Genomic DNA, 12102 nt, shown 5'->3' with positions numbered 1-12102 from the left:
TCGTCACGCTTTGAGTGTTACGAGAACGTCTCGGTTTTGATGGTAAGATAAAAGGCTGAAAAACAACGAGGTGACAGAATTTGAAGGTAGTATAATGAGACAAACATTCAGACACATAAGAAATGCATTTGCTTTGAACAAATTGTACAGGGATTAAGCTACTGTTAAACATAAGTTAAAGAACTTATTCTTCCCATTTAGACATAAGGTTTCGTTCTTAGGCGTGCGTCATGTTCAGTGATCGCATAACGGTTTCGTTCGCAAACGATACAACTTACGTAAATTACCTCTGAAAAATAGAGCAGCTACTAGTAGTTACTTAAATTACGATTCATTCGTTTGTACTAGAAAACCATTATCTTTGATCCTTCAAATACCTAGCATCGTTCTCGATTGCATGCCCCCTCCCCCTCTCAACCGTCACGTCAAGTAATATTTCTCTTCTCGTTATATGCTTAATCCCCTGCATTCCCATATATAATTTTTCGTAATAGAGAAAAAAAAGCAACGTTAACGCGCGAGATCTTCAGCGTGCCCCCCTCCCCCTCGCCCCTCGTTCCGTCATAACATGACAAAATATAGGATGAAGATATGTGAAGATGGTATTCTATTCGTTGTAATACTAATATGAGCATTATGTAGTTATAGGATCCTGTGTACATTACTCATGTATAATATTTGTTAAAAAGGATTACAATAAAACAAGCTTAAAGCGTGAATTATACGGAGAGAAACTCGAGAGTTGAAGTTTAGAAGAATAACTAGTTAACTCTGCCGTGTATTAGAGATACTAGTTAATCTGAGATATTCTAGAAATCTTCAAAGTCAGTCCTCCGTATAACGCAGGCATCAAGTAGTAAAATGATAACTGGCTATATATATATATATATATATATATATATATATATATTTATATATATATATTTATATAAATAAAACTATACAATCCGTGGACTTGTTAATTTTACATTAGTTGCCGACGGAATTCAGTTATTCCTTTCCTTTTGCATTACATTAATCATTCACGTCGATAATATATTCAGTTCTTTTTCAATATACTATTATATTAGTACTGACACCAAATGTCTGTGGCAGATATAACAATAAACCTTAACTTGACGAAGAAGAGCGTGAATGTAATATATGTATGCGTGTTCATATGTGTGCACAAATTTATTACTGCAACTAAATACGAGACTTCATTCAATATATATACGAAGTGTCTTGAGTTTAATTCATATTTGTACGAATTTTCTCTTAAGTTACGGCAATTATTGCATCAAGAAAAGACGGATTTGCAGAAAACATAAATGCATCACATATTTTTGACATCATGCTTATCATTATAATTCAATAGTAATAGTATTGATGTTTCCACATTTTATTCCGTAAGGTTCGTTTACACGGTAATCATTCCTGCATTCCCTGAACACCAAAGTTTCTTATGAATCTGAGTCTTTATGTTTCTGCTTAAATGAACATACGTGATTTGTTCATCGCATGATCTTATATATAATACAGAAAGACCCTGCAAATTATCCATCAAATGAATTCGAGCTGTTTCTTTGTCAAGGTATATGAAGAATCATACAGGTAAAAAATTTATCATTGATAAGTGCCAAATTAAACCCCAGCATAAACCATGGCAAGAAACAATACATGATCTTTGATGGAAAAAAAGAAGTTCGACTTTTCAAGCCTCCTTTCTCATCACGTAAACCGTTGATTGATCTTTGTAAACAGATAGAAATATTCTTTATACATGCTGTGTTAAAACTTCTCATTAGTGTTGGTTCTATTTACATTTTGAATATATTCTAAACCATAACACTAAAGTAGCTCGAAAATATATAACTGACCATGGTTTATACCAAAATATTTGAAATATAAAAATACAAGAACCGCAGCACTTTTATTTGTAACATTTGGGAGCAAAAAACGGCGTTTGAGAATAATATATGCTTGAAAGTATTAGCAATACTTATTCTTTACATAGCACACCATTGTCAAACGCATTTTTTAGAAACCTAAAATAATTCGGTAATATTTCAATTGTACGAACGGGTTTATAGAAATTTTTTGTTGTTCTGGTACTTGAAGATAGTCATGAACATTTGTAATCGCGTTATGAGAACAATTTACATCGCTTAAAATTCATATTACTCTGTTCTAAAATAGTTGCTAGATGTGCATTTGCAATAACTCTCTCTTTTTTTTTAAATACCACTTTAATCCTTAATCAACGTAACGAGCCTGATGATAAATGACAATGATATAACTAGAAATAATTGATGAAGTAATACACGTTGTTAATTATTTTTGAATGTCAATTATAATTTAGCAGGAACGTTCACCCAAAGCTAAATAAAGTAAACAGAATATATGTATTTGTTTCATTTGCTACTAATATGCAGTTCCAGCAATTTTCGCTGTTTATCACATATATATACGTACATATCTTTCTATTTCATGTATATAGGGCTGCGTATCACGCAAATGGGTGGTGCTATATACATTTTATGATTAGAGATAGAGAAAATATTTTACAAAACAAAATTAGATGGTGTTATGCATAATCATTGAGGCACAAAATACGTAAAAGTACTATAGCAATATAGAACAGATAGCAATATTTAATTTTGTTCTCTGATAAATTGTTCTATCTCTACTTATTTTAAAGAAATGGTTTCGTTTAGTTGCATGATGCATCTTGTACAATTATTCTTTAATTTTGTATCAAATGCAATTAAAAATAACAGATCAAACGAAGTTTACAGATGACTGTACAGTTTTTAATACCTATAAATCTTTTTAAAATTTTTATGCTTTCTGGACTCCGATTTCATTTATACTTCACAGTGTTGATTGAAAACGGGTCAGGAATATCAAAAGTTAAAAGATAAATTACTTTGTAAACAGACTTGTAAACAGACTTAAAAATTAATATAACTTTTGAACATATGTCGTTTTTGCCATCTCATTCACCAATACGACTCATAGCAATACCCTAATATTTCAACAAGTTAAAGCTAAGATATTAACAAACAGCGCATGTTTATATTATATGCACGATTTTGCTCGTGCATTAGTGTATGTCGTATGTGTTTATGTGTGTGCAATTACACGCGCACGTGTGCGTGTACAAGGTGTAAACGCTAACAAAGAGTCACTCGTGTGTCGCATATACGACGAGTCAAGAAGTGTTATGGTTTAAATTTAACCAAAGGTATATTTTTCGATTGCAAACACTTATCACACACCCATTCGGCATAAACTTCTGCCGTTAATAATTGATAGGCAGTTTCCGATAATCCTGTGCATCCCCTAAAACAAATTCTTACATGTTAAGTATATGTTTTTTTATATGATGATGTATAAAGAAAGAATATAATTTTTTACGTACCTGTGAAACCAAAAATTACAACCGGACTCACAAAGGATCGCTTGATCGTTATCATGCACTTCTTTGTGACATACTCCACAAGGATAAATAGGTGGAGCATTAGGATTTTGTGGGTTAAACACCATTGGCTGATCTGGAGGATATATCTGTAATATTAGAATGATATACATTTAGATGCCATTGTAAATTTATGACGCAATTGTACGATGATATTGATAAATTAATCTACCTTTCCTGCAGAAACTGGCATTGGTTTCGGTCCCATCCCCGGTGGACCTTGAAAACCATGAGGTGGCATGGAACCTCCCATGTTAATAGGATGGCCCATTGGTGGACCTCCGCCTAAATTATTAGACATTGTACCCATTGGACCAGCTATGTGACTCATTTGATTATGATGATTAATACTCATATTAGACATGTTATTCATTGGTGGCCCACCCATATTCATATTATTTATTTGATTTGGGCCACTCATATTCATATTATTGGATACCATTGAACTCATGGTAGTCATGGGTCCATTCATGGGCCTTCCTAAGTTATTAAGATTATTTCCCATATGATTCGGATGTGGTTGAGATCCGTTGTGTCCAAGTGGACTGTTTACACTGTTCATAGATGGTCCGTTCAGTGGGCTATTGGGTGGTATATGGCTATTAATATTGTTCATATTCATTGGTCCATTAGGCATATGATTTGATCCCCCCATTGTATTCATAGGAGATCCCAGCGGACCACCCATAGGACTTCCCATACTGTGTCCCATGTTATTCATTGGACTACCCATTGGGCCACTGTTCATATTATTCATTGGACTACCCATAGGTGGGCCGCTAAGTTGAGAATTACCCATGTGACTCATATTCATATGATTGTTCATGGTATTCATCGGACCAGGTGGCATGCTGGGGCCCATATTATTCATTGGACTCATACCACCTATTGGTGCATGATTCATAGGAGACATTGCTCCCATGTGATTCATGTGATTTGTCATGGGCGAATTTCCCATTGGACTCATACTACCCATATTGTGAGGCATCATAGGACTCATACCACCTATAGAAGTTAAAGGGCTCATGCCTCTCATAGGTGGTCCACTTATATGATGTGGGTGATGGGGATGCATATGAGGCGGTCCACCATGCATCATTGGTGTTTGCGTGGTTTGCGGTGGTGTATCGTCAAAAGGGTTACTTGCTACTATTGTGTCTCCATAGCCAGTTAAAGGTGGAGGTAGTAAATCCTGAAAATATTTTTAGGGTATAATAAAATGATGAACTATAACGATTATTAATGGTATGCTGATCAATTATAGCGTAAAGAGTTACCTGTACTATTGGAGGTTGTTGCGGAGATGGTTGAGCAACATTTGCATTTGTACGTCGTTTCTTTTTTGGATTGGCACCAGACGGTGGCGGTGGTGGAGGATGAGGGTGAGCAGAAGATTCAGGATGTGGGCCACTAGGACCCATATTCACACCCATACCCATACCCCCCAAAGGCATCCTTGCAAAGGGTGGCATGCCTGCAATATTGTGGCTCATCTCCCTCGTTGGCTTGCCTTATTTTAACATGCCTTATCAGCACCACAATAGATTTTGATGATAAGTCTTTACTACTGCTCCACTAGTATTTTTAATTAAAGAAATACTATGTTTTATTTTATGTTTTACAATTATAACAAGTAAACTTAGAATATATATTGTTTATGTCAAGAACACTTAGCTTCTCAATTCATGAAAAATCAAAATTTGTACAATTGTTAATTGAGATAAATTATAAAGTAAATTATAAAATAAATACTTATATGTGACATTATTTGAATATGATATAAATCTGACTGAAATTTCAGCATCTACATCCATTATATTGTAATTTAATTCAGTGGGTAATTTTATGAAATTTAATGGTTCTTGTAATTTAATGGGTATAGTATGCACACATTTCTTGAAGATATATTTATAATCTTACATTCTTAAGTGTATACATTCAGGTAAATACATGTATAATTGCAAGTTGCTATACTTTGTATATTGGTATAAATACAGAATATTTCAATATGTTTTGTTTAAATAACCGTCATTCGAATAAAAATAATACATGGCATTGAACGACAACATGTTTAAAGCGATAAAAGTAATGTAAAAAAAGTAGACAATGTTTTAAAAAGAAAACAAAATAAAATCCGCCGATGCCAGTTTCTCAGGCCAACCTAACCTACACATTTTTCTAAATCATTTAGTACGTTTAGCAATACATAAGAGATGTGCGGTCGAAAATAAACGGCAGTTGTAAAGAATAAAAATAATTCGCATATTTACCAACGCATTATATTCGGCAAGATATCGTTGTATACATGGCTTTCCCGTTTTTTCGGCAGAGACTAACACCATTGAATTATGTCGTGCGCCTAGCTAGCTTCAACGGCTGAATCCGCGCAGTTACTCGTTTTTAATGGTTCCTCTTCACCAGTCACATATTTTACGCTAGCACGAATATGTTTCACATTCACGAACATGCAGAAGGAGTACGGTAAACACTGGCGAGATGTCAGAAGTATATGGAGCAAGGAAGCGCACGCCAATGTTTCAGGTCGCCATTGTCGCGTTACGCGTGTCCCTGTGGTTGTATTGTTCGCGTAAGAATATTGCACAGTGTATTCCGCAGATGGCGGTACTAGCTGCATTCCTGAAACATCAAGACAATCAACGTATTAAGGCAGCTTCGTATTATCGCGAAGCTTTCTTTTAATCTATCTAAGAAACTATATTGGTTATTAACACTGGTGAATACTAGTTGCGTGGATCCAATGCGCGAATGTTTCTTTCGAAATCATCCCGTATTCAATCATATTGAAGGTGTTTTTAACCAAAGAAAATTTATTTCCCAAGAAATGTGAAATCTACAAAAATGAATCGTTCGGTCGTAATTTGTCGTGCTGAGTACACGCACGTTATATGATAGAATGAATAGGATGAATATGAAGAAAAAGCTTCTGTGATTAACTTCTGAGCGAAACGTTCACAGTTCAGGGCAGAAGTTTGAGAACAGAAGGAAGTTCCTTCAAGATGGAGCAGTTTAGTATAAAACATACGTTACTTTGACGACGCTATTACCTGTGCTTGAAATTCTCCTTCTCTTCTTCTCCCTTTCTCTCTCTCTCTCTTTCTCTCTCACTCTCTTTCTCTCTCACTCTCTTTCTCTCTCTCTCTCCCTCTCTCACACGGTAGTTTCACGCGTTATATCTTCCATTCGCATTAGGATCCAGGAGTTGTCCCTGTAACCTCAGAGTAGGGCCTGTACACGTCACTTTAATTATTTGAGTTACATTAGCAAGTTAGTGGGGTTTAACAACTGGAAAATGGGTTTCGCGCATATCTACCGCGGACAGTTGCTTCGTAGTTACTCGTGATATAGTTCACGAAACTGCAATAAAAATATCTTATCTTTCTTGAATTTTATTTCGGTAAGAATTCATATGGACAAACTGGATGAACCGCGTCATTATTAACACGGAGAACGGTAAATCACTGTCAACTAAGTAAAAGTGAAACTCAAGTATCATTTAGAACTGAGAGTTTCTCTTTGTACTTTTAACATATTCCCGCGTATTGTTCACGAACGTTAAGCAGAATAGACATATGTATATGTGACTCTTGATAAAAAGAAGCGTAAGTCTTTATCGATGTCTTAAGTAGGGCGCCGTTAACACATTAACCATTTATTATAATGATACACATACCAGTAATGGTATAATCTTATAATATTAAAAAATATATTGATCGTTTTATTATTTTTTATAATATTATAATATCGATAGTTTATTATATGTTTATAATTGTTTAACCATTTAAGATTTACCACGAGCCAAGAACGGTGTTATTTATTAGAAGTGATCGGAGGAATATCGATCATGAGTCCAGGACAAGAAGGATCATGACAGTTCTCGTGAGAAAAATGCAGAGAAAACGTTGAAAGAAGAATGGTAGGATTACAAAGCAAAGGGAAATAGAAAATACAAAAGAAAAGGGAAAGGACGAAGGACAAAGGATCGAAGATCAGATGGTCGCGAGATGTGGCAATCGAAGAACAATGTAAATGGATTCCACAAATAGCGGCATTTCCCAAACAAATACGGCATGCCAATCAATCTGCCGTGCGCAGACGCGTGTGCTGAATAAGTACGAGCGATTATATTTTCGCGAATTATAGAGAACCGCAGTTACCGATGAACATCTCATCAAAAGGACGCATCGAAACGTCTTAGTCGTGATCAGATCTTTCAATGTTTTGCTCGCATGTTCGTGCTCCACCTCTATTGCGATTCGCCTCTACCTCATTATAAAGTACTTACACCACCATTCATAAATACTCCAATAGCATGATCGATTTGTAGTAACAATTTTTCTTACGTCCTTTATGGAATCGTTGTACTGCAACTTTAAATTATCCTTTAAAAAACATAGTAGCAATATATTTTACTGCTTTTTATTACATAAATCAATGTCAATGGAGGCTATAAAGAATAAAAGAATGCGTTTTTGCAATTAAAATTATACTTGCAATAGCATTTATAATTTTACATACATTTTATCGAAAATAAGCAGGTGTGCAGATACTTTTGAACGCTACTACGCTAGAATACTATACACATCGTTTTCCTTGGAATGTTCATGATCGCAGACTTCGTCACGCGTCGCGTAATGCATGAAAACATCCTAATAGAAATCATCCTTGACCCAATGCTCTCTCACTCGTCGAGACCCAATTTTATTATTATCGTAGAAGATTTACATCGTATGTTACTCACCTCGCGTCAGCAAGATGATTTGAATCGGCGATACGAGTTGTTCAGATCCGTATCAATTTTAGAATCTATCGTATATTTCAAGGAATAAACGGAATCCATTGGTTGGTCGGCGAAGTGCATCGAATACAAAGATCGGTATCGAACAGATATTTCGACGGAGCAATTTTTGTCCATCGCGTTAGAGGTCCGGCAATAAAGTGGGAGCGCGATCGAGCGAAATTACAGTGGCGATTGTTCAAACTGACAGGTACAAGGCGAGCATTGCGGCTTGATGCGGGGCCGATTTTTACGCGTCATCGTTCCGTGTCAGTGTCCATACTGTCCATCGACCGCGTTCGATTGCGTTTCTGAAAGCATAGTAAAATATGCCCCCCCCCCCCCCGTGATTTCGTTCAATGTCGTTACTGAAAGTTGCAAAGAATCAAAATTGCTCGAACCGTGATCGTATCCAGTTTATACTCAATGTTAATTCGTTTTTCGTCACTTATAACTTGTAACAGTTATACGCTTGTTTTCTCGAGATGCACGGCTATAAATAAGCGAGTTGCTTCCAGGAAACCAGCGTTCTATCGCTTATTCAGCGTCACAGAGATTCAGGCTTTTCCTACTTTCTCTCGCAGGCCAGCAGTTAGTGTATATGCGCGTGTTCGACGGACCGTGACACGTTCCAGCATACTTTCATCTTGGGATTTCTACTTTGGCAATGTTTGATATTGCGTCAAAAACGTCCAATCAAAGCATCCAGCTGAGAGACGTAGTTCTACGTTTGACCTACGTTTCTACCAAACGCTGTTCTCCACGGTTCCTGAAGCCACTGGCGTGCACGCGAATTTTTTAAATAATAGTTGGAATCGGGACAGACGGAAAATGAAAGAACGTTTTACTTTAGTAACATATATTTTGCTTTTAATATTTAATGTATGCTATATATACATACATATTTGTCATAAATGCATACATAAATATCTGCAGTCTAGTTATGATATATAGATACGAAGAAAAAATTGACGTATAAAATATGAAACAAAACTTTGATAATATCGCTGGGGAATTCGCGTTTACTATGATCGTAGCTTTATTCTATCAACGACGCTCGCTCCGTTTCGATGAACTGATCAGTGACCGGGGACATATAGCATCAGAAAATTTTCACGCGCCATCGCCAACCGACCTAGATATGTGCTCGATTTTAAGCTCCAGGCTTCGTGAAATTTATTAAACACGCTTGCATTATCGACTTTCTTTATTCTCGTCGTTTAATAATAATTGGAAAATTAGGAGGTTGCCTGGAAAGTAAGGGTTTCACGCAACATTTGAGCTCGGCGACGCGGCGCGTAGAGCGGTCGGACACGTTGATATTCCTGCTTATTCGCTCGAAACGAAGCGAATTCCACGCACACGCCACGCTACCGTAATTTCACCTGTAACAACGACCACGAAGAGAACGACGCGCGACATTACGTCGTCGTTTCCTGCCTTAGCCACGCACAGGCTACGGCGATACGAGAGAAAGTGAACAAACAGCGAACCGCTTAAAGTTCCCGCGATTCAAACGAAATCAACGTAATTCCAGTGGAGTAGAAGGAGAAAAGAACGACCGTAAAACGAAATTTATATTCATAGCCGTTCACTTGAACATTTTCATCGCTTTCATCGCGTATACTCTATCGCGTCTTTTGTCGCGTTTACGTAGGAAAAAAGCTATTCTTAGCGTCTGCGCGTTATTTATTTAACGATATGATTCGTTTCCATTTGTTTCTCAACTGATTACTATCTAATTTCCCTTACGAAATTCGAGCAACTTGCAAATATGAGTCAGAAGCGAAATCGCTTATACTTTTTCGATACTAGTCGCTTGGTATTCCACGGTCACAAGACGAATTATGAAAGAAGATAAAAATTTATTGCACGATGATATCGATAGATAATTCAGGAACCAACAGAACTTTTGTATCTATCTAAATAATTGTCTGCGTGCGATTCGCGGTTGATCAATCAGATGGAAGATTTATTTGTCAGTTAAGGATACATGGTTTGCTGGAATTGGCGAATACGCGTGTCCTTCCAAAGTGACGGGACTGCTGAATTTCGTCGTGAATTCCGGTTGGCGTTAGGTGGTGCGTGACCTCCGGAAACTTGGTACTTAACGTACGATGTCCAGCCGTTTCGGATCGCTGAATCGTTCTCACGTTTCGAGCAGACTCCCGCAGAGATGTTTCGCGCGATTCGCGTTATCCTCTCCTCTTGAAACGCGCTCGTTTCGTTTTTCTTTTTCGGCGAGCGAAACGGGAACCGAAAGACTAACAGATCCATTATGATTTTAAAGTGTCTAGCGCGGAACGGCGAGATAAATTTGCCGCGGAACGAAATCAGCCAACGAGGAATCACGATACGTGACTCTCAGGACAATGAGCCATATCAATCCTTCGTCTCTCTATTCTCCTTCGGCTGGTCGCACGGCGAATTCGTTTCGTTCGACCGATGGAATCGAATCGCCTCGAAAACGATCCGCCTATTCAAACGGCACTCGACAACGAATCACCGAAAAGAGGAAAAAGAAGGGACGAGGCCAATGACAGAGAGGTGACTCGCAGGGATGAAAAAAGAAAAGGAGAAGAAGAAATAAAAATAGGGAAGAAAAAAGGGACGCGAGAGAGCGTGGGAGGATCGGGTGGGGGCGACGCGCGTCGACCAGAAATTCCCTCGACGCCGCAAAAGCTTGGAACCTCGATACCTCGTTCGATCGAAAGTAGATCGACGAATGAATCCTGCCCGTGTAATCTTTATCGATACAAGGCACAATCTCCCCTCCCGGTCGCTGCGTTTCGTATCGCCCTGGATCGTTTCGTATCGCTTCGTATCGCTTCGTTTCGATAACGCGTCGGACTTTCGTTGATCCGCGTTCTCTTCGTTCAGCGTCAGTTTCTCGTTACGCTCTCCTTCTCCCTCCGACCGTCTACCTTCGGTGAACAGCTTAATCGTATTTTACGGCAGATCAGCCTGCTATTCTCTTTACTCCATTTTTTTCACACCAATTCGCCGACTGTTATCATCGTGGACAGGCGCGCACACACACGTACGATCGCGGTGCGCGGCGACGCGCCGGCTCGATCGTCCGTTAAATCCGCGGCTTTATCGGAATTTCTCTTTCCTCCTGTCGTTCGCGACTTCGTTCCCCCGATTTTGCTAGAAAAACGAAGGTTCGATCGTTTCAAGAGTACACCGGGGCCCGATCTCCGGCCGGTAAACAGCGTAAACGTTATCCAACTTGCGTCGTTTGGAAATCAGAAATAAGCATGGTCCGCCGGAAATTGTCGACGTCGCGGTGATCGAAGCCTTCCTCCAGGATAACGCGGAAGAAGTAAACGGGTGAGGACACTGAAAGAATATTTAGTTACAGCGCCGATGCAACCGGTTTTAACGAGCGGCATGATCGATATGGGTTTTCCTCGACGAGGATACCTCGAGTAATTAATAGCGGAGATGAAAATAAAAATGTACGACCTGGGAGAACAGACGGTTACGCGGGTCGTCGCCTATGCAAGTTTCTGGATTAAACTAAATCCATAAATCTACACGGATGATCGAGGTCGGTCGTGGTGCAACGTTGGCAGACGTTGTTGGAAACATTGCGCGTGAAAGATGACGAATACTATGGGGGACGCGTAAATTTTAAAGAAAGCAAGCACGTGGGAATTGGGTTTTTTTCCACGAGATAGGAAGACGCGTGAACGCGAAGGAGGTCGAGAAAGAGGTTAAACGTTTGGGAAGAAAGCGTCGGAAAGCGGACGCGTAGAGACGCGAGTAAAGTGGCGCGCGGAGTGACGCGATTCGAACGGCCGAGCAAAGAAAGCGCAGCGGCTCGGAAGAAGTTTAACGAGCA

General features: G+C 38.6%; 1 protein-coding gene across 3 annotated transcripts; it reads right to left on the bottom strand.

Moving 5' to 3' along the window:
• Positions 1–106: 106 nt before the first annotated feature.
• Positions 107–6051, bottom strand: LOC117237670 (protein pygopus). Of its 3 annotated transcripts, none has more exons than XM_033501895.1 (5): positions 5731–6051; positions 4738–4970; positions 3633–4652; positions 3404–3549; positions 107–3324 (listed from the first exon to the last, which is right to left on the bottom strand). In XM_033501895.1, the coding sequence occupies exons 2-5, from the start codon at positions 4951–4953 to the stop codon at positions 3204–3206; spliced, it is 1503 nt and encodes a 500-aa protein (XP_033357786.1). In that variant the 5' UTR covers positions 4954–4970; positions 5731–6051; the 3' UTR covers positions 107–3203. The 3 variants fall into 3 exon arrangements, with proteins under 3 accessions (XP_033357786.1, XP_033357784.1, XP_033357785.1); XM_033501893.1 differs by having other exon boundaries at positions 4738–5035; positions 5731–6050; XM_033501894.1 differs by having other exon boundaries at positions 4738–4985; positions 5731–6050.
• Between the last annotated feature and the right edge of the window lie 6051 nt (positions 6052–12102).

The sequence above is a fragment of the Bombus vosnesenskii genome, unplaced genomic scaffold (assembly GCF_011952255.1).
Source record: "Bombus vosnesenskii isolate JDL3184/JDL3185 unplaced genomic scaffold, Bvos_JDL3184-5_v1.1 scf7180000013397, whole genome shotgun sequence".
Classification (NCBI taxonomy): Eukaryota; Metazoa; Arthropoda; class Insecta; order Hymenoptera; family Apidae; genus Bombus; species Bombus vosnesenskii.
The sequence above is the reverse complement of the archived record's forward strand: the minus strand, read 5'-3'. Positions and strand labels throughout refer to the sequence as shown.